Source organism: Pteropus medius, unplaced genomic scaffold, assembly GCF_902729225.1.
Source record: "Pteropus medius unplaced genomic scaffold, Ma_sr-lr_union100, whole genome shotgun sequence".
Taxonomy (NCBI): Eukaryota; Metazoa; Chordata; class Mammalia; order Chiroptera; family Pteropodidae; genus Pteropus; species Pteropus medius.
Window position 1 is genome coordinate 5,818,958 of NW_024349225.1, and position 23,025 is coordinate 5,841,982.

Sequence of the window (23,025 nt, forward strand, 5' to 3'; positions counted from 1 at the left end):
GTAGGTTGAAGTGAGAGGACTCTCTTTGGTGGGAGGAAAAAATGGACATTGTGTGTCATCAGACACTTTCCGGTCAAATCACACTTCCTTGCTTTTGTTCGAACTTCTCAACTACGTTGCAGGCTAGTTGCCCCCATAAATCTAATCTCGGAGAGGAAGAAACTGAGGCTCCGCTACGAGGCGACTTGCCCAAAGCCACGTGGCCTACACGAGGCAGAGAGAGGACCAGAACCGCTGGCGGCAGGAAGGCGGCCGGGATGCGGGACTGTGCCCTCCGCTCACCTCGCCGACCTCCCTCATCCTCTGTCGGCAGCGGGAGAACAGGGCAGGCCCCCGCCTCGGTCGGGGAGTTGGTGAGAGACGAGGAGCTGAGGCCTCTCTGGCACCTTTCTGCTTCTTTTTCTGCAGCGAAAGGAAGAGGTTAGAAGAGCTGACTTTGATCGAATTCCGTGAATGTCGGTGTAGCCCACACAAAGCGTGGCTGCCCGGTGGGTGACGCAGCCCTGACGTGGTGTCATGCTCAGAGAAACAACCCTCGGACGGCTGAACAGTAACCCACGACGAAATCTTAATCTCTGCTAAAAGCTCTCAAAGAACACTAAAGGGTGTTCTGCTGAAAACGGAGCGACAGGGAGATTTAAAAAAAAAATCTCTCTCACCAAGTGCATCTCGAATACAACGACCTCTCAAATACTGTCGCCTCTCTCCACACCCCAAACTCTCCGTGAGCCCAGAAGGGTCGCGTCTTCTCTCCTCATCTCATCCTCAGGATTTATGTATTTCTCTTCCAGCAACAACTCACAGAGCTACTTCCCAGAGGGCATCAATCCTCCTGGTCCGCTTTCTCTCAGTTCTGTCCTTTCCCTTGACCCCAATTTGGCAGAGAGGACTGTGGGATCCCAGGGTTCCCCTCCACGGGCAGAGAAGGGGGAAGAGGCTGTTAATAGAGACGGAGAAGTGATTTTCCGATACCACGGGGATAAGTCCAGGAAACTGGGACTGAGAGGGTGGGAGCTGTTTCACGTCTCGGACACTGGGCAGATCCTAGAAAAGGCCCCCCGCCCTCAACCCCACAGCTATAAAATGTCCCCAATTGCTGACTCTGGTCAGAGGGAGGAGAAATGTACTGCTGTTCTTCCCGCCCAAGGACTCCCTGTGGACACTCACAGAGCAATGGAGAAAAGAGAAAAGAAAGAGAGAGAAGGAAGGAAGGAAGGAAAGAAGGAAGCATGGAAGGAAGGAAGGAAGGAAGGAAGGAAGGAAAGGAAGGAAGAATAAGAGGGAGTGGAGTGGAGTGTGGAGGAAAGGAGGAGGAGTATATATATGTTGCTGTTGTTGTTGTTGCTGTTGCTGTTGCTGTTGCTGAGAAAGAAAGAAAGAAAGAAAAGAAAGAAAAATGAGCAAAGAAAGAAAGAAAGAAAAGAAAATGAGCAAAGAAAGAAAGAAAGAAAGAAAATGAGCAAAGAAAGAAAGGAGAGAGAGAGGGAAGGAGGGTGGAGGAAGGAAGGGAGAGGAAAAACAAAGGAGGGAGAGGAGGGAGGGAGGAAAGAAGGACAGAAAGGGTGGCGTTGTCACCACACCAGGTGGAAGCAGGAGGCAGCCTCGCCTTGTGCCCGGAGGAACTGCTGAGAAGGGAAGGTTTGCCATGAGATGCTCTGGAAGTTCCCCCTCCTGCTCTTGCTTCACCTTCTGCTTCTGAGAAGCCGGCTCGAGCTCAGGGCGCTCCTCGTACTTGCTCAGCGCTTGCATGTATTATCTCCCGTAAGCTCGACAACCGCCTGGGCACGTGGGCGCTGCACTCAAATGATCTGTTCATGAGTCTTTCTCCCCCCGATGACATGTAAACTCCCCCGGGGCTCCAGGGCAGGACTTCTTTGCATTCCTGGCACTCGGCGCAGTGCCCTGGCGCACAGTAGGGGCTTGGCGTTGCCTAGGAGGAAATCTGGGGCTGTCTTTTGGCTCGGCACGTGATCTTCACAGACGTGAAAGAGAAAATGGGTCAGAAAGAACGTGTTCGAGACAAATCCGCTCTCTTCTCAAGCTGGAGCGCCTGCAGGGGAGAGGGGCCAACCCCTGTCCCTTTGACTTCCATCCCACAGAGCAGCCATTGATCTCAGGGTGGAATCAGGGAGACAGACCCCACGGGACACAGACACTCTGCCCACCGCCCACTCCCTCCTCATTGTTCACATGGCACTCGGTGACCTGTGTCAAAACGAATTCCAGATTCCAGCGGGGAGATCCCTGGGAACACAAGCGTGTGGGGTCAGAGGGGACTTGGACTATGATGTCACCACCATTCTTGAGGAAAGCTGCCACACTGCCTCAAGCCCCGCAATGTATAGATGATGTCGGGATGGGCGGAGACTGAGCCCATGAAGAGAAATACAGGCTAACCCCTCCCCCAGCATAATTTTGTATTTCAATAGTCATTAAGGAGGAAAAACCTCGACGAATCAAAGATTAAAGATTGTTTACTCTGAATTTGGTGGTTTGCTCTGTTAAAAGTGGTTTGGACGTATACCTTTAATCTGGATTGAGTTAAACACACACCCACACACACAGCACATGTTCTCTGTGGACAGTACCGTCTTGAGGATGCTGGGCTGGTGACCACACAGATTACCAAGCGTGTGTGCTGTGTGTTGTGTTCACGAGCGTGAAAATGCTGTGTCGGTGGGAACTTGGCCCTTATTCTTTATTATGTTAAAATAGCTGAGATATAAAAAGACCCTTTCAAAGCATGTAGGGAAGTATTTTATTTCTATCTGTGTGTCTTCCCGAACGATTTCAGAATCAGGTACAGATGGGCTTCACAGCATGATGGAGAATCCGTTAGATAGTCTCTCTCTCTCTCTCTCTCTCTCTCTTTTCAGTGGCAAGCGGCATCTTTTTGTTGGAGTAAACGAATGTTCTAGATAACAAGAGAAAAAATAATTCATTGAATATTCAGAGGAAGTGTTAATTTACCTACTATTATTTTATTTATTGCTTAAAATCTATAGGAGGCGATGTTAGGAATTTCAATTCACAGAACTAGCATATATGAAGGTAGAACTTTTCCCCCCAAAGTTACCACATTTGTGTGTGAGAAATTCACCTTCAGACTGGGAATTCTGGTTTTTAAGGTGGCCACACTTTTACACATACACGTAAAAGTTCAGTGCAGATTTGCGCACATCATGAATGTTCGTTGAGAATTAACGAAAGTCTGGTTGGAAGGAGGGGCTGGGCACTGGGGTTGCAGAGAAGAGTAAGCCACAGTCCTACCCTAGAGCTTCTCCAAAGAAAATGTGATCAAACCTATTATGGCGATGTCCGTGGAGCTGTGGAAGGAAAGTATCAATGCGTCTTTGAAGGCCAGGGAAGGAGGCGTGGCGAACTGAACTTTGAAGGGCTGGCAGGTGTTACCAGCTGGGGAAGGCATTTGAGGCAGAAGGAACACATGGGTGAAGGCGCCGGTGGGTGTGTTCACAAGTCCACGGCACTGGGGAAGAGGAGCATGCTGAGGGCTGTGGCAGTAGGTGCGGGGTTCACAGTCAAAGGGCCAGACGTACTCTCCTTGGGAGCCTGGGGCCGATCCTACAGGTGAATAGTCGTGCAAGGTCGGAAGAAGAAACGTAAGAGGATGAACGTGTGCTCTAGAGACAGGCAGAAGGTTCCACGCGGGACACACTGAAGGCTGCTTGTGATTTTCAGCTGCAGCTGCGGCTGGCAGAGCCCGCCTCGTAAACGTGAGCCCAAGGCTGTGGCTCAGCAGAAGCCACCCTGTTCCCAGAAACTGCACACCCCACAGGTCCCTGGAGAGAAAACTCAGCTGTAGATGGAGCCATACTATAGCGTTCTGCTTCCAGGCCTTTCTTCGGCCTTCCCCCGTCGGTCATGGTGATTAATGAGTATGTGCTGTTGTTGTTGGATTTTAAAAGCTATACTTCTCAAAAAAGAAATGCTTGAAAGTGGAACTATCTAAACATCTTGTGAAAGTGCCAGGCACATACTAAGTATATTTTTAACATTCATTTTTTTTTTTCCTTACTAACCAATACCTGGTTATCCATGCCGAGAGAGAAAGTGCAGCTGGTTGACCCAAATGCCCAGGGGCCAGGCTATCTCCCTCTCCTCAGCAGTGCTCACTCGAATCACTGCCTGCTGCTTGTTAAGAGATGTGTTCGCAGGCATACCAAATTCTTTGTGGTTGCCCTACTTTAAAGCACAGGTACTTTAATAACCTTACAAGCAATGAGCTTTTGATCTTTTCTGTTCTATAGTATGCTTATAAATTTCTAAATTTGTCACTGTTAAATTGAACAGAAGATTGATGTGTATGGGGGGAGGGAGGGAGCCTGGCTGTGAAGAGAGAGAGATAAATTAGGGAAATTGTGCACTCAGTGCCAGCTCCGCCGATGACAACTGTGGGGTGAGCTTCATAGCAAAGGACAGTGGTTGGAGAAATATTGGAGAATAATAATCCTGAATGATTACAAGAAAATGAGAACTGAATAGAAAAAGAGATAATGGTAGCCGATACTGAAGCACTATGGTTATTGAGCGCTGTGTCCTAGGTATGTTTCCCTGTCCGCGCATAGTGTTATTTAGTGACTTATTTAAGTCTTGTTTGGTCTTATTTAAATCATTTGAGCCTCCCAGCAACCTATCGAAGAGATACCAGCGTTATCCCCATTTTACAGGTGAAGAAACTGGGACTCAGAAGGCCTAACAGTCCCACTGCCGGAAAGTATTAAAGCCAGGATTTAACCCAGATATACCGGAAGATCCTTGGAAAATCTTATTTTTCAGACCCAGACTTTTAAGCCATTTGTCAAGCGTTCGGCCTCCCTTCATCTGGAAAAGAACGAGCCTAACGACCTGTCATTAAGTTGTCCTTTTTATTAGGAAATGCACACTGAAGTATTTAGGAGCAAAGAGGCGACTTACTATCAAACGGTTTCTGAAGTAATGTGAGAGTACTTGGTACTATTTCTGCCACTTATATCTAAGTCTGAAATTATTGAAAAATTACAAAAACCTGTGCCTAACGTGCCTAGAAAAAACGATTCTCCGACCTTTTCTACTTCATATCATACTTATAAATTTCTAAATTCGTGTGGATGGAACACCAGGGTGTGTGCATGTGTGTGCGAGTGTATAGGGGCCAGAAGTGTGAGCTGTGTGGCACAACTGCCTTACTCTGTTCTGAGCAGCAGCCCACTGCTTGGGTCTGCACGAGGAAAGGAAAGTAGTAACTATAACACATTTCAGGGTTGTTAATCACCAGGTTGTAGAACAGACAGACACTCCTGTCCCGAGAGGTGGGAGGCATTTCCTTCCAAGGAGCTGCACTAGGGACCAGCCTCTCTGTCCACTCCCGCCAGGATGGTGCAAAGAGCTCCCTGCTACTTGAACTTGCAGGAAAAAAATTCTTTACCAGCAGAGTGCCAAGACACCAGTGCAATTTGTTTTACATGGTTACTGTATATTATTCTGGAATATAGGCTGCTAAAAAGTCCTTTCACTGCCACTTGTCTGAATTATTCCCTCACAGCTTTTCATAAAGAACCAATTAATTAATTAGGACTTGCAAGGAGAAAGAGTCTCCCTTGATCTTTGGCCAAGAGTTCCCTAAATCGCTCAGTCTGCTTGTTCCAAAATCCTTTTTGTGCCCTTTAACCACTGTGCACAGAAACCGTTCAGCCCAGGGGGATTTTCAAAGCCGTGGGACTCCCTAGAGTGGGACTCGGTTTGTAAAAGCGAAGGGAAGGGAAGGGGCAGCCAGGGAAGGCAGGAGGCAGGTGACGAGGAGCTAATCCCAGGTCACCGTCCTTCACTCAAGCAAGGGCAAGTCTCCATGTGCAGCCCTCTGGGATGAGCAGGAATCATGGAGCCGATTTTTTACAACACTCAAGGACAGTTTGGAAAGCCCTTTGTCACCCGGGGCATTTTGTCATAATGGTATTTGGCTTGGTCGCTTTTTCCAGTGACAGTCCCTTGTGCTAAAAGGAGCAGAAAGGCAGAGACTCTGAAGTCCCAAGCCGCTCGGGTTTTCTTCTCTGGGGGCCGTGATTCTTCCGCCCGTCTTAGCGTTACGCATTTCCACTTTACCTTTCAGACGGAGGCCTTGTTTTGTTTATCTAGAACCTGGTTTCTTAACCTTGGCGCTCTTGATGTATTAGACCAGATATTTCTTTGTTGGCGGGGGGCGGGGAGGGGGGCGCGGCGGCTGTCCTGTGCATTGTAGGATATTTAGCAGCATCCCTGGCCCCTTCCAACTAACAGCCTGTAGTACCCCCTTCCAACTGGGGCAGTCAGAATTATCTCCAGGCACTGCGTCATGTACCTTGGTTATGAACGACTAATGTAGAGCTTACTTAGGAATAGGGGTCTTCCTGGTCTTCTTGGAAAACCACGGGGGACAGGAGAGGGACCAGAGCAGGCTAGAGCCATTGGATTCAAGATTAGGCTGCTGGGGGGAAAAGAAATCACTGTGGCTTGATATCTGAGGTATTCTGGAGGACAGGGTTTGCTGCGTTACGCTGGGTGCTAGTTCTAAAGCATTAGAACCCTGCCATGTTAGGCGCTGGCTGTTCGTTCACACAAGGAGATTGTGAAAGCTGTCTCAGGATCAGGGCTGTGTAAGGAGCTGACCTGAGATCATGTGCTCCAGATTGCCAGGCCAAGATCTTTGAATAATCAGAAATACGGCATCTTAAGAATGTTTGGGAGAGTCCATCCGAGCCCCGCCCAGGTTAACTGCAGATTTACCTAATCCTGGCTTTCTTTTTCCTCTCTAATTAGAACTGCCCTCTCTGTAGAAGGTCACAAAACTCATCTTTTACATTCCAAGAACAGAGCTGTGGACCGCCCAGGGTGAATTTCCGTGATTCTTCAGGTGTCCACCCTATATTTTCAGGAAAATGCTGAGAAGGTTCATCCAAAAGAAAATATTTGTTCAGTTTAAAATTAGGATGAAAAGTAAAGTCTCGTCTTCTAGGGGGCACTGTAACTTTAGCTAAAAAAAGGAACAAAACTAGAGAGAGAGACATGTTTAAGCACATGCACGGTACGCGTAAGAGCATGAGAATGTGGGACCTTACTCCTTACTTAGGAATTTTGGTCAGGTTTTCATGACTCCCAGAGTCTCCTCGAAACAGTACTGCAGCCCATTTCACAAACTAACAACATGATATCAGGTCACTGACTAAACTGCGTGTTCTGGGGAAAAGATGTAACCAAATCGGATATGATCATAACAAAATACTCTGCTTAATTAATGAACTCTAACAAATTTAATCCTACTATAATTGCCCTCCACTTAATATAGGCTTTTTTACTTTTCGAAATAATATCTTAGTTATCAAACACCTGTGAGATGTAGATGAACGTGTCCCCTTCAGAGGTAAGTGATAGGAGGCCTGATGATTAGTAGGCACGTGACGATTATTTCTCACCCGGACTCCTGTAATTGCCACTTAACTGGGCTCGCTCCGTCCGCTCATGCTCCCCCACGATTCATTCTCCACCCGACAGCCAGGCGAGCTTTCAAAGATATAACTCAGATCATTCTCCTGGGCTTAGAATAAAATCCCAAACTTCTTCCCTGCTCACGAGGCCCTTCCCTGCTGGTCTTCCTCAAAGCCCACTGATTTCAGCACCAGCCCGGCTCCTCTCTCTGCCTGTGGGACTTTGCTCCAGCTGCTCCCGTGGTCTGCCACACTCTCCTTCCTGATTTTTGTGTGGCTGAGGCCTTGTCATTCACTCCTCTGCCCCATGTCACTTCTGCAGAGAAGTCGACCCACACCACCCAATCTCTACCCTCTCTCCCTGTTTTATTTTTTTCACCATTCTCATTAATTATAAAATGTTTTATATTCATGCAATTTTCTTCAAATGTCACCATATTATTGTTAGTTCTGTGACTTGATTCCCCAGCCCCGCCACCTAATGATATTCTTTGGGAGATCTTCCCGTGTCAGACTGGACAGAATGTCATTCTTTTTAACGGCTACATGATAACGTATGAACCATAATTTGTCAAACTGCTTCCCTATTTATTTCTGATTTTTTTCTATTACAAACAATGCTGAAGCGAAACATTCTTTTGAACACATCTCTGTGCACACGTGCAAGTTTTTCTGTAGGACAGATTCCTGGAAGTGGAATTGACAGGTCAAAGGTCGTGCCCATTTGTCATTTTGATAGATGCTGGCTGCCATACTGCTTTCCTAAAAGGCTTTATCAATTTATACTCCCACCAACAACATATTAGAATGCACACTTCCCCTCATCCTCTCTGACACTCATTAATATCATTAAAAAAATGTTTTTTTTGCCATAAGGGATATGCAACAATAGTATCCTATTTCACATCGTAATCCTAAAAGCCATTTTCAGAATGTTTCCTGCTGTTGTCTCCTGGAGTCATGCCTCCAGGCCAGTTTGGGGAGAAGCAGCAGAAACCTCTCTGAGCTCAGAGAGTTTCATAAGATAAATGAAACCTTTCAAACTGTACTCGTGCATCGCAGCGGAAACTTCCTCTGTCCTATCACCCCAGAGCCCAATCAATAACCGGGAGGACGGTGGGCAGCCCGATGTTTCCTGCATGCAGCTCCCTCTGCCATCCGTCATCCACGCTCCCCCGGGGTAGCTCAGCTGAGGCTTGAAAGGGAGTCAGATCTGCCCAAGTGCAGCGTGGCCCCCACTGCGATCTTAACTTCTCTGATGTTACTCGGAACCCTTCGTTTGCTTTCACTTAAGGACGAGGGGAGGTCAGACGCTCGGTGTCCCGGGATGACCTCTCAAGCCAAGAGGGGCACATCTGCTTTCTGTAAGGGAGGGCAGGGCAGGAGGCAGCGAGCACCAAGAAACGCATTTCACAGGGACATCGACAAGCGTTGCAGGTCAAAAGTAAGACTTCTTAGGCTGGATACTCCCACACTGGCAAACTGTGTACTTTTGAAGAGTTTCTGAGTTTTTCTTCGCCCACCTTCACTGTTGCAATGAGGAAAAAAATCAGTTTTTTACCATTGTATAGGGGGGGTGGGGTGGGGAGGGGAGGTCTTCCCTTCTGAGTCACTTCCTTGTGTGTCTCCTTTACTCCTCACACACACTCCTGACACTTCTGGTCAGCAGAGTGTTGAAGATTTTTCCACAACAAGCAATTCTCCGCTACCAGCTGGGTGTCCTACAATTTAACGCAATTCAGACACTGTCTACCTGGAGTTAGTGTCAGATCCCACAGGCTAAGGGCTCAGTCCCACAAGACTCTCCCCTACATGACTCTCCCCCACACCCCCAAACACACACACACACACACATGCACACACACACACGTCAGGCGCCAGTCACAAGCCCAGATTATTGTCTGTACCTCTGACCAACAGCTACATTTTGGAGTTTCTAAAGATCCCCTCCTTGGGTTTGCTTAATTTGCTGGAGCAACCCACAGGACTCAAGAAAATGCTTCACTTACATTTACTGATTTATTAAAGGATATAATAAAGGATAAAGATCCACAGCCAGATGAGGTTCATAAAGAGAAGTCTAGGAAGGTCCTGATGGGCTGTAGGAGCTTCGGTCTCTGTGCGGTTGTGGGGTGTCACCCTCCCAGTGTTGTGTTTGTCAGTCTGAAGCTCTCTGAACCCCCTACCACTGGGATTTTTATGGAGGCTTCCTCATGTAGGCGCGATCAATTATAAACTCCGTTTTCAGCCCCCTCTTCTCCTCTCTGAAGGACGGGGGTGTAGTGGAGCTGAAAATAAATGCCAAGCTTCTAATCATGACTTGGTCTTTCTGGGGACCACCCCGCATCCAGGAGCCAACCCACAGTCACTTCATTAGAACAAAAGATGCTTCTATTATTTTTATCACTTAGACATTTACGAGGGTTTTAGGAGCTCTGTGTCAGGAACTGGGGGCAGAGACCAACGTGAATATTTTCTATTATCTCACGACTTTCCTCCCCTCCTCCCCAACAGTTGTTAGACTCTTCCAAGAAAAGGAAGCTTGGCCAGTGTTTCCTGGGCGCTGGTGCTATGCTAAGCTTGTTGCATCTACCATCTAACAACCCTAGGAGGTGGACAGTATTATTATCTCCAGCTTAGAGATGAGTCAGCAGCCAGAGCAGTGGAGTAACTAACCCAAGGTCACTCAGCTCGTAATGTCTGGGGCAAGATTTGAACCCACGTTCAATGCCTGGGCCAGGATTTGAACCTAGAGCCTATAAATGTATGCTCTGTCGCCTCCCAGGTGGGCTTGGTGTCTTAATCTAAGAAGTTTCAAAGGCTTTATTTTTGGGTGTTCATAAATTATTGTACATTTCTTTGCTTATGGGTTTCTTTAAAGAGAAAATTCCAAAATAACAATGGAATTGCTTTAAAATCATGTCCTTTCTGTGCCCTGAAATAGTCCAGCACGTGATGCACTTGTTTTCTGTGAGCCGATTTCCTTTCTCTACTTCCATGGGACTTGCTACTTGTCCTTTGGTTCAGGGCACGTACAAGAACAAGACAGATCCGTGTCACTGGACACTCTGGTTGAGGTAGGGTGAGGTAACCAACTACGTTAGTTTCTTATTGCTGCTGTAATTAATTACCACAACCTTATTGGCTTAAAGCCACACAAATTTATTACGTCATAGTTCTGGAAGCCCTAAAATCTAGGTGTGTTCTTCCTGGGAGCTCCAGGGGAGACCTGCTCCCTTGCTTTTCCCGTCTTCCAGAGGCCATCACATTCCTTGTCTCAAGGTCTCTTCCTCCACCTTCAAATCTCCCTCACCCTCTGCTCCCGTTGTCACATCTCCTCTGAGTCTCACCCTCCTGCATTTCCTCTATGATTACGTCAGACCCGCCTGGATAATTCGGGATAATCTCCCCATCTCAACGTCTTTAAGTCACATCTGCAAAGTCCCTTCGTGTTAGGTAGCGCACGTACAGGTTGCCGGAATTCGGATGTGGGCATCTTTGGGGGGCCATTATTCAGCCCACCACACACCAACCGTCTCAGTTTGCTGGAGACTGAAGTCTTCCAGGTCATGGAACTTTTAGTGCTAAAACTTCGAAAGTTCCCGGCAAACATGGACTGTCGGTTGCCCTTAGGCAGGGGGTTGTTGTTCCAGGAAGACATTTCTGCTGACTCGCGGAGAAACAGGGAGAGAAGGTGAACACGGATAAGAAAGCTGTGAAGGAAATTGTTTTCCAATAACGTTCTTTAGTTGGAAAGCGACCTTTAGCCTCTAAGAAGTCCAAGTCCAGTTCTGCACCACACCCACAGCGGCCCATATCCTCACCCAAAGGAACCTTCTCTGCCTTCTGTCCTCCTCTCATTTTCCTTGAGAAAAGCAAAGCTGTTTGCTGGATAAACTCTACTCGGAGGTCTGAATTATTCCTAAAAAAGAAGTCCGTATGGTGAACTTAGATTCAAAAAGGTTCCTGGTTAATAAAGTGTGAAAAAATAGACCTGTATTAAAAATAGAGCCTGATTCCACGCGAATAACAGACTCGTCACCTTAACCTGAAGCCACTGTAGATTTTCTACATCATGGGTCCTTTTCCTAGCTTTATTCCTTTTCCCTCGCTTTCCACTCACCTCGCTCCCCCCATCTAGCCCCCCGCCCAGTTATATTTAGTGTTACAGTCTGTGGGTTTCTAAAATAATGCTCTCACATAAGTGTTTTTGAGTCTCGCCGAAGGGAAAGCAGTTCATGTCATATCTCTACGTATATATTTAGCTTTCTATTTTTGAAGAAATAAATAGAAAAAAAAAATTCCTTTTCAACAATGGGCGAATTCCAAGAAGCTTGGAGCCTGGTTTGGAAAGGGTGTGGGGGGGGGGTGGGAATGTGGGAGCTTTTCCAGGAGAAGGGGTTTGAGTGGAGGCCAGACTCCTGGGGTGGCAGCGAGCGGCTGGGACACATGAGAGGTTCACCCCGGCACGGTCTGTCAGAAGTGACAGCTGTGAAAGTAAGGGTCATAAATCATTTCCCAGCTATGGAGACAAAGGGTCTCAGAGTCTCCCATGCTAGAGGCAGCAGAGCAAATAAGATCAGCGGTCGTGAGGAAGAGAGGTGCCGCTCCGTTACTCGGTGGCAGCCAGTTCAGGGTTGTATGTAGAAGTGGCTGCAAAAGCCACACAAATGGCTGAAAATCCAGGGACTAGAAGAAATCGGGGCACGCGAGGGGTTCTGGGAAGCATCTGTCCTTTTCTCTGGTGAATTCGGGCGGCCTGAGGCGCGTGAAGTGGGGGTGGGAGCGGCTGGTGGGAGGTGACACATGGTGGAGAGGATGTCCGGGGAGCTTCTCGAGATGCGCAGGGCCACTCAGCGAGCTCAGCTTGATCCCCACGTGCATCCCAACCCAGCCCATGTCTTCTGCTGTCAGCCACTGGCCACACATACTGGGCAGAAGCACGTGCCAGATCCGGGCACTCTACCAGCCTCCTGGAAGATGTGGCTCCCGTCACGTGCCTTCCTGAGTCAGAGAGACAGGGCTAAGCAGCTGTCTTTCCCTGAAGAAAAAATTGTTCTCTCATAACCTCAAGGGGCTTTGTATTTCTTTGCTTCTCCTATCGTTGTGAGTAAAGAGTATGAAGGGAGGGCGAGGCCGCTGTGCTGGTGAATCCACGTGCTCCCCGCTATTCTGCTGAGGTGTGATTGGGATGGCAAGTGTCAGTGTGCAGTGTGGTGTGGCTGGGGGCAGGGCTGGCCGGCTTGAGGAAGAGCAAAGTTAATCGCTCCCTGAGGAAAGTAAGTCCATAACGTGCCTGCAGTTATCACAGGGGCCCTCAGCCCACTCAGCCAACGATGTCATAGGGATGGTTCCTTTCAAAAAAAAAAAAAAAAGATTTTTTAATTTAACCCCTAAGCAAGAATGACCCTGCCTAGAGGAACTCACAGCTTGGTTTTGTGGGAGAGAAGAAAATTTTACCCTACCCTTCTAGGTTCTGTCATCTGATCCGATCATTAAATCTACACAAGACAGATTAACAAGGAAAAATAACCAAATTTAATTACATACGCACATCTGGGAACCCCACATACATGAGAGAGCCAGAGACAAAAAGGTAAAATGAGGATTGCGTGGTAGTCTGAGCTAAGGATGAGGTCAGGCGCCTCGGAGCTTCAGCGGGGAGGAAGAAGAGCAGATACTCGGAAATTAGATGTTTGCCCTGCCATGTAGGTAGGTCATAAAAAGTTATTTCTGGTAATAACTCCTATTATGGGTAAGTTCCCAATTTAAATTCTTCAAGGGAGAGGTAAACGTTTCTCATGAGCCTGCGGGGTCTCGATTGCCTTCACCTCAAAATAATCCACATGCTATAGCAGCACACCTTGGGGAGGCCTTTTGAAGCCCTTTAGTCTTCCTTTATTATTCAGCGCTTGATCTTTCTAAGCCTTATAATGTTTACAAATCCAGACCACCTTACGTAATTCTCAAACAAGGACAATTCGGGAGGCTCCAGCTGTGAATACAACTCGGAAGGGATCGTTTCTAATTGCAGCTGAAAAGGAAAAATAAAGTTAGTATTGATGGCCTGACCCCAGTATCTCCTCCACTAGCTTCCTGGAATAGGAGAGTAAATGACACACGTCAGCCGGGTTCACTGAGCAGCCAGGAGGCAGACGAGGCGTGTCTGTCTCATGAATTATTATTAATGGACAAATCATCCGTGTTGTGTCCGTCTTGGCTGGTGGGTCCAGCTGCGGCTGTCGGGAAGGGAGATTTACCTGGTTCCAAGGGGCCTGGAATGAGTTGTGAGACACGGCAGTGCCCCGGCCACCTTGGGCTTCTCCTCCCAGAGAAGAAGGAGCAAGGAGGGCAGAGCAAATGGAGGGCGGGTCAGACTCGAGTGTAAAATTGTTTCAGTGATTTGGCTCTGTCCCTGGGGCAGAGGTGATGGACAAAAACAGACATCTCGGGAAGCTTGGCATGAAACCAAATTCCAGGACCATAGCTGTAGCTTTGCCAGAAGATGACTTGCCAATGTCCAGAAATGCCCTTGTCATGCAGAGTGGAGGTGGCGGTGGGGTGGGGTGGGGTGGGGTGGGGCAGAGAGAAGAGCTTCGTGAGTGTCTCAGCATTGCAGGGGCTGTCCCACCGCCTTCAGTCCCTTGTTAATCAAAACATAGTCTGTAGACCTGCAGCACTGGTCTCATTTGAGAGCTTGTTAGAAATGCTGAGTCTCAGGCAGGGCCAAGGGTAGCGTGAGGCCAAGAAGGATGGCTGCCTCCAGTGCAGAATTCAAGGGATCGCCCCAATACTCGGTCATCGAGATAAGTAATATTTTTTAAAAATCAAAATTAATGCAAAAAATTCATGATGAGAAAAATGTCATAATCTTAAATGACGCCATGAGCTGTCGCTGCACTTGAATGACCCTGCCCCTCTCACCTCACCTTAATCCTGGCCCTGAGCTCTGGCCCCACCCAGACTGTTGGAATCAGAATCAGAATGTTCTAACAAGATCCCCAGAGAATTCACATGCACATCAAAGTCTGAGAAGCCCTGCTTTGGACAACACCTCCTCAGCTATAATATTCCCAAATCTCTGAATCCAGATAGCAGCAAAAATGGAAAGGGATGAGCAGTGGTAACGTTCCAGAAGCATCCAGCCCTATGAGTTTGCTTTCCATTTGCTTGAATGTGCACGCTACCACCTTAAAGTTGTACAGTATTTCATAGTTTATCATAAACTTTCAAAAAATGTCTTATTTTGAAATAATTATAGATCCATAGGAAGTTGCAAAGGGAGCAGAGAGAGATCTCATGTACCCTTCAGCTAATTTCCCCCAAGGGTTACATTTTCTGGAAGTATGGTATAAAATTAAAACGAGGAAATTGACATTGGTATAAAGTGTGTGTATAGTTACGTGTCATTATATCACATGTGTAGATTTATGTAACCCACACAATTAAGATACAGAACCAGTCCACCACCATGAAGATCTCCCTGGAGCTACAGCTTTCGAGTCACACCCACCCCCTTCCCTGCCCCCACTCCCCATCCCTAGCTCTTGGCAACCACTAATCTGTACAATTTCTCAGAATGTTATATAAATGGAATCATATATATGCAACCTTTTGAGATTGGCCTTTTTTCACTCAACACGATGAACTGGAGACGCATCCCAACTGTCGCCTGTATCGTTAGTTTGCTTCTTTTTGTTGCTAAGTAGTATTCCACAGTATGGATGTACCACAGTTTGTTTAACCATTTACCTGTTGTAGGAAATTATATTTGTTTACTGCATTGGGTTATCACGAATAAAGCTAACATGAACAAGCGTGTCCATGTTTTTGTGCAGACATGTTTTTATTTCTCTGGAATAAATATCCAGGACTCCCATTCCTGGGTCGTATGATAAGCGTATGTTTAGTTTTATAAGAAACTGCCAAACCATTTTTCAGAGTAGTTTGCCATTTTACATTTTTACCGGAAATGCATGTGAGATCCAGGTTCTCCTCATCCTGGCCAGCGTTTGGTATCATCATTAGTTTTTCTTTTAGCCGCTCTGATAGGTGAAAAGTGGTATCTCCTCATAGTCTTAATTTACATTTCCTTGACGTGTAGCGATACCGAACATCTTTTTTTATGTGCTTATTTGCTCTCTATGTGTCCTCATCAGCGAAATGTCTCTTTGTTTCTTTTGCCCATTTTATAATTGAATTGTTAGGTTTTTTTTTTACTGTTGAGTTTTGAGGGTATTTTCTATATTCTAGATATGAGTCCTCAGATATGTGGATTATGAATATTTTCTCTCAATCTGTAACTTGTTTTTTTCTTTTTCTTAACAGTCTCTTTCATAGAGTAAAACTTTTAAAATTTTGTCAAAGTCTAATTAATTGTTTCTTTTCCTTTTATGCATCACATTTTTGGTGTCATGCCTAAGAGGTCACCAAGTTTTGGGAGCCCTAAATTTTTCTTTGATTTTCATCTAAAAGTTTTATAGTTTTACATTTTACATGATTTAAATCTACAATCTATATTGAATAAACGTGTGTATAGGGTGCAAGATTTAGAATGAGCTTTTTCTCCTCCTCCTCCTCCTCCTTTCTTATTTTGTTCTGCAGCTGCCCACCGTTGGCCATGCTTGTGTGGGGTCATTTCTAGACTCTCTATTCTATTTCATTGATCTGTGTGTCTGTCTCTCTGCCAATACCTCACAGTCTTGATTACGGTAGCTATATAATAAGACTTGAAATTTGGATAGATTGATTTTCTCAGTTTCTTCTTTTTTTCAAAATGTTTTCACTATTCTAGTTTATTTACCTTTTTATATAAATTTTAGAATTATTTTGTATGTATTTACACCAAAAAAAATCATGCTAGGATTTGGATAGGAAGGGCATTAAATTTATTAAAATATAATATAATTTATATAATAAATATAATATAATTTATATAAAATATACAGTTTGGGGAGAATTAATATCTTTACAATGTAGAGCCTTCTAATCCAGAAACACAGTATGTCTTTACATTTATATAGATCTTTGCTTTCTGTCATCGGCATTTTATAGTTTTTAACATAGAAGTTCTGTATATGTTTTATTATATTCAAAGTTAAGTATTTTATTTTAATTTCACTTTTTACATGTTTCTTGCTAGCATATAGAAATACAATTAATTTTCTTTTGTTGATCTTGTTCTGGGAGTTTCCTTGTATATTTCTTGGGATTTCTAAGTCGACTTTTATGCCATATGAAAATAGAGACTGTTTTTTTTTTCTTTTTGATCTCTATGTCTTCTATTTCCTTGTCTTACTTTATTGGGCTAACTAGAACTTCGAGTCCTATTTGAATAGCTGTGATGAGAGCAGATGTCCCCGCCTTCTTCCTGATCTTAAGAAGAAAGCATTTAGTCTTTCTCCATCAAGTATGACATTTGCTGTAGGTTTTTATGGATGTTCTTTATCATGGGAAAGAAGTTCCTTTCTATTTTTAGTTTTCTGGTTTTTTTATTGTGAGGAAGGAAGAAATTTCCTCTATGCTTCTCAGTTCTAGGCACCAAACTCAACAAAGACAGAAACTCCTTTGTTTAGTACCTCGCTATACATATCTCTTCATCTGGCTATTGATTCATAGCCTTAAAATACTTTGCAATAAATTTGTAATCTAGTGACTACATAGGTTTCTTGAGTTCTGTGAGGCACTCTAGCAAATTAATCAAACCCAAGGAGGAAGTTGTGGGAACCATGGAACTCAACAATACAGAGTGAATCTTAGTGCAAACTATGGCCTATAGTTAATAATAACGTGTCAGTATGGACTCATGAAGTATAACATGTACCACAGCAATGCAAGTTAATAATAGGGGAAACAGGGTGTGTGTGGGGATAGATAAAAAGGTGAGGATCTGAGTATACATAACTCTATTAAATTATTTTGTAAATCTAAAACTGTGCTAAAAAAATAAAGTCTCTTAATTATTTTGAAAACTAAGAGACTTCACATTAAAAGAAAAAAGCAAATGTGATAAGAATTAGTTTTAAGTTTGAAGAAAGCTAATAAGAAGGTCATCCTGGAACCTTGCTTGTGAACTACACAGCCAGTCTTGCCACCAAGCCCATGTTCACTTACAGAATCCCTCGCCTGTAGAATAAATCCTTGCCCCGTTTTCTCAGCAGTACAAGTTCAGGCCCTGTTGGATTTGTACAACGAACCCCCTTGGAAGCAAGAGAATAAAATTTTTTCTCCTCTTCCTAGGTTGCTGAGTTTTCTCATGAAAACAAAATTGGGTATGTCTGGTAAATTTGAAAAAACAGCATCACAAATTCCTTCCTGGGGCGGGAGGAATAATTCTCTGTCTGAATTTTTCTCAACCAACCATAATGATGGTTTTTCGGCCTGATTGTTAATTTCCTCTAATTACATAGAAGGCCCTTTAAATTTGTTTCGGTGGTTTTTCTCTTCTGAGTAGCGAGATGAAGCAATCAGCCCACCTTTCATAATATAAGAAGGCTGCTTCTGCTGCTTCTCTTTTTTTAAATTACTCCTGCATTTTGGAATTTCCGCAAGTGATCATAGGGGTAATTCTGGTCTGTTGCTCTTTTAATGAGGGGCTTGTTTTAAATCCCTCTAAACTATACTGGCTCATCCAGCAGAGGACCTTTAAAACCGGATTAATCCCCTGGAGTTCCAAATCCTTTTGCTTTGGGGGCTAAAATCTGTTGCCATAACCTTCTGAATCGCCAGCGTTTGCTTTGAGAGTTGGCACTTTCTATTTAAATGGCAAGAAAGAAGGGAAATAGACCTTTCAGAGTTGAACGTATTGATTTCAATGACCACCTTTAATCTACACTTTTCCTTTTTATAATGTGTGGTTTTCTTCTCTTAATTAGAAAGAGCCAGAGATTATCTGCACAAAACTGGAAGGTTTATCGTGATTGGCGGGATCGTCTCTCCTGTCCACGACTCCTACGGAAAGCAGGTGGGGTCCTCTTTCGCCCCTCCCCCACGCCCTCCCTTCCTGACCTGATGGCTCTTCCAGCATCAGACTGCCCCACGGCCATCTCTGCTACAATTCCTGAGAGCACTAAATGCCTGGTAGCAGGCGTCCTGCTTCCCATCCCTGGACCACAGTCAGAACTGAGCAACTGGGTGTTGGGCTGCAGCTGGGAGGAACAGCTGCCCAAGCCCAGGCAACTGCTCACAGCGCCAGGCTCAATCCACACTCATTAACAGAGGAGCAGGCACACCTGCCGAGGGCCGAGTGGATACCAAATTCGCTAATTTGGTATGGCCTTGGCGAGTCTTTCCTGGGATTTTAGGAGAAATGAAGGCTTATGCCTTTCATCATCTGACTTAAAATTCATTTCGCTGACCCTCCGTCCCTGCATGTTCTGTATCACGTGTAAGAAGTTTCCTTCTATTAGTTCTCTGAGTTTTTATTGCGAGGAAGGAAGAAATTTCCTCTACCCTTCTAGGTTCTGGTCCCCAGAAACTCTAAGAGCTCTCTCAGTCATTCCCCTTCCTCCCCTAGTGGGCTCTGGGGGAGATCACCTAAGCAGCCAGTTTGAGCCATGAGACAAGGCAGCATCTGCCATGTTGAGTCTCATCTCTGTGCTGCGCACACCGGCCGTTTCGTCAGGGGAGGCCACCTATCGGCCCTGTCATAGGTGGTCTATTCTACACGCCCTTCCTTCTTTTCCTGTCTCCTCTGCCTCTCCATGCTTGTCTGTGTGGCAGATAGACAAGTAGAGGGGGTCACACCTTCCTTCTCTGTCACCATTGAAAAATGGCTGCACTTTTGTAATGGGCTGGCTTGGGATAGTGTCTCGGGGAGGCTGCAGGGAGCAGATGGCTGTCCCAATGATTGCTCTGTTGCTTCCCAGGGCCTTGTGTCAAGCCGGCATCGTCTCATCATGTGTCAGCTGGCTGTCCAGAATTCTGATTGGATCAGGTAGGGCTGGCCTGATGCTGCCAGAGGCAGGGGGCCTTGGGACCCACTGGGGGTGGGCGGAGAAAGAAGACGGGTCCTGGCAGCAGTTTAGATCCTACAGGGATGGAGATGCCAGGGGAGGAATTAGCCCTGTTAGCTAACAAAATTCAGCTGAGTAGATTTAAAGATCAAATTGGCTTCATTCAAAGATGCATAAATCAGGCAGCATCCCATCTAACAAATAGAAAGGAGCTCCAAGGAGCCATAAAAAATAGGAGGCTTTTATAGGCAGAAAGGGTGAAAGAGTGGATTGTTTCCGGCTTTGGTGATCTACCTGTGGGGTTGGGAAGAAGCTGGCAGGCTGATTACCCTTGAGCTGACCAGGAACTGCCACACTGACGGGTTCAAATTACATTCTCGGGAGAAGTTGAAACTGCAAGTAGGTAGGTATTAGGTCTTGGTTTGGTAATGTGGGCTTAGCACAAGTGACTCCGTGTGGGGCCTGTTTTCTTTTTTAACAGCCCCACGCAGGCCACAGTTAGACCAGCAGGGGTGGCCCAGCTGAAACATTATTTTTTAACCAAGCTATGGGGCCCATGAAACTAAAAAGGGAGCTTTCGGTGTTTCTGGATCCAGGAATATTCTTGGAGCTTCCAAGAATTGGGCTTGGGGTGAGGCATGGCCAGAAAATCCACGACAACTCTCTACTTTTATCTCCACTCACTTCCATGAGCTCTCACTGCCTTTCAGGAAATGTTCCCTGGGCTCGGCTATTTCCCCTTCCTGAGCCCAGCTTCTCCAGGGCCCCACACCGACCGTGGGACAGACCTGCGGGAGACGGAGGCATAGGGACGAGCGCGCACTCACCGCCTTTCCCTCAGACATTCCACTAAGAAGGCAGACACGAGCCGCTCAGCTTGCCGTGTAATTAAAGCAAGCTTCCACTAATTATGCTAATTATGCTCCCCAAAGTTCCTACAGTTATAATTTGCATACGAGTAGAGAACGTTTTTTTTAAAAAAATAATGGTACACTGTGGGTACTGTAATTTTCCTCCATGGAAAAATAAGCAGCACCTAGAAGTTTCCATGAAAGGTGGAAAATGAAGAAAAGTTGACCTCAGAATGAGGAATGCAGAGAGCTAGCGGAGAAGAGATGGGTGAGTGGAAATGAGAGCCGTGAAGGGAGGCGGCGATGGTAATTAAACAGTGATCCTCGCTATTAGTGCTCAATGACTTGTGTGTAAAGCACATGCCCTCAGTAGACTTTCTCATCCACCCAGGATATAGGTTAGAACAAAAGACAGCTACCCTGTTCTCCGATGAAAAACAAGCCCGGAGAAATCAAGGGGCTTGAGAGTAAACAGCACTTCTGTGGTCAAGTCGGGAATAGAAATGAGGCCTCTTGACTTGTAACTCATGATCTCCTGGGGATAATGGAGTCTAGTTGGGAAAATCCTGGGCAGGAGGCTGTTGCCGTTTGGATGTGATTAGAGGATTTTGAACTAATTCCCTCATTCATTCAACAAACATTTACTGAGCACTTACCGTCTGCCCCGCCTGCATTGCTCTAGGCCCTTGGAAAATCAGAATTCCAAACTGAGATCACTAGGGAAGCGCAGAGCTAGCTCGAGAGATGGAGGTGGGCACGACAGGGCCCCTGCACATGGGGGAGCCTGTTTAGCCAGGTCAGGTGTCTGCCCATCTCAGGGAAGGGGTGATCTGGATCTGTGGGGAGCCAGGCTCAAGGCAGGCTGACTCTCTAAGGCTTCTCAATTAGTGAGATCCCATCTCTGAGAACCTCAGGTGTGTGTGCATGGTGGAAGGTGGGCAGGGAATGCTCAACTGCTAAGAAAATGTTGAGAAACATCCCAATTTAGCAGCTCATTAAATCTGCAATTAAGGCGGTGAGCCGCATCAGTCTGAGCTGGATCCACACTCACTTTGCGTCCTGGTGTGCAGGAGGGCTTGGCCGGCCCGCAGGTCTGCGCCTTCCAGTCTGACTGCCGTGCCCACCTCCGTGCCCACAAGGCACCCCTCTGCGCAGGGAGGCAGACAGGGACAGGTTCCCCAACTCAGATAACTGCAGCCACCACTTGATGAGGGCCCGGTTCTCACAATCCTATAACGTCCAGAGGAGAATTCCCATTTTGCAGGTGAGAATAAGAGTGAGACACTATAATAAGCGCTTTACGTGTAACACTCAGTGAGCCTTTCTAATACCCTCACGAGAGCGTTGCATCTGTTATTCCCATTCTACAGACCGGGAAAGCGCGCTCTGAAAGATCACATGACTTTCCCGAGGCCCCGCGTGGGAGGTTCCAGGGCTGGGGTTAAACATGCACAGATTGGTATCAGCATATCTGTGTGGAGGAGCCCATGCCATGCACCCCTCCTTTTATAGAGGGGAAACTGAGGCTCAGGAAGGTATTTCAAGCCCATGTCTTATCCGATTCGAAGTCTAAGTACACGGTATGACCAGGTCTGTTAAGCCCCCCGAACTGTGGTCTTTGAAGGGGAACTAAGGAAAGAGTGTGAGACTGGAAACCAAGGAGACCTCTTTCCGATTGTGTCAGGGTGGACCCCTGGGAGTGCTACCAGGACACCTGGCAGACGACCTGCAGCGTGTTGGAACACCACCGCGACCTCATGAAGGTGAGCGGGGCCACGCCGCGGGGCGGGCGGGCCACAGAAGCCAGGCGGGCCGTGGAAAGGGCGCTGCTGGCCTCCTGGTTTCGTACCATCTGTGGGGGAGACCAGCACGGGGGAGGGCGGGGAATGAGGAGCACGGAGCAGCACCAGGGGCTGTGTCTTCCTTGCCCCCCTGCGGGATCTGACCTGGGGCAGTTCACCTCCTGGCAGCGAGTTCAAGGTGGATTGAAAGAGACCATTGGTAGAAGACTTCAGACAGTGAGCAGAGAAAGAGACCAAGAAAAAAAAGCAGGAGAAGGGGTGGGGGGGACTCTGGGAGGAGGTACAAGCGGCCAGGTCCTCTTGCCTCTGCCTCACCTGTCTGGGATCCACGGTGCCCTCGCTCCGGCAGAGGGTGCTGTGCGGACGTCACTGTACCATCATCCCCACCCGCTGCTCCGCACACGAGTCCCACGGGCAGACCGTGCTCTAGGCCTTGTTTGAGGAGTGGGTAGGAGGAAGCACAGAGAAGTGAGCCAGCAGCCCGCGGACGCGCTGCCGAGTGAGCACGGAGGGGCATCTGGAGCCACGGCGGGGCTGCCGTGACTGAAGAGCCGGGGGCCGGGTTCGAACGGGTTCCACGCCGGCCAGCAGCACTGGCCAGCGCATGCAGAGAGCACCCTTCACAGATCAATACCAACAGATCAATCGACTCCCACAGTGACAGGATGAAAAGCAGTGCCAACAACAGCGAGAAGCCCGGCCGACCGGGACCAGACGCCATCGATCCCGCTCGCCTCCGCCGGCCCTGACGCGGGCTGTCCCCAGCCCCAGACGACAACCAAATGGCATTGTTCTAACACGGGGAACGCCTCCATCCCATCGGGGTTTCCTGTCCGAGGGCCTGTCAGGACTTTCTCCTTGGGGAGCTGTCAGCAGCCCCAGTCACCCGCCACCGCCATCCATGCAGCTGGGCTTCGTTTTAACAGACGTGGAGCCTCCGGGCTCCAGACACTCCCGGGGG

General features: G+C 47.0%; 1 protein-coding gene across 7 annotated transcripts in view; it reads left to right on the forward strand.

The window, feature by feature from the left end:
- Nucleotides 1–23,025, forward strand: part of NMNAT2 (nicotinamide nucleotide adenylyltransferase 2) — a 137,975-nt gene that overhangs the window by 93,193 nt on the left and 21,757 nt on the right. For all 7 annotated transcript variants that reach the window (XM_039881278.1, XM_039881280.1, XM_039881282.1 and 4 more), the window contains 3 exons: nt 18,332–18,420; nt 19,325–19,392; nt 21,947–22,025. In XM_039881278.1, coding sequence (XP_039737212.1) covers nt 18,332–18,420; nt 19,325–19,392; nt 21,947–22,025 — 236 coding nt within the window. The remainder of the gene's footprint in view (nt 1–18,331; nt 18,421–19,324; nt 19,393–21,946; nt 22,026–23,025) is intronic.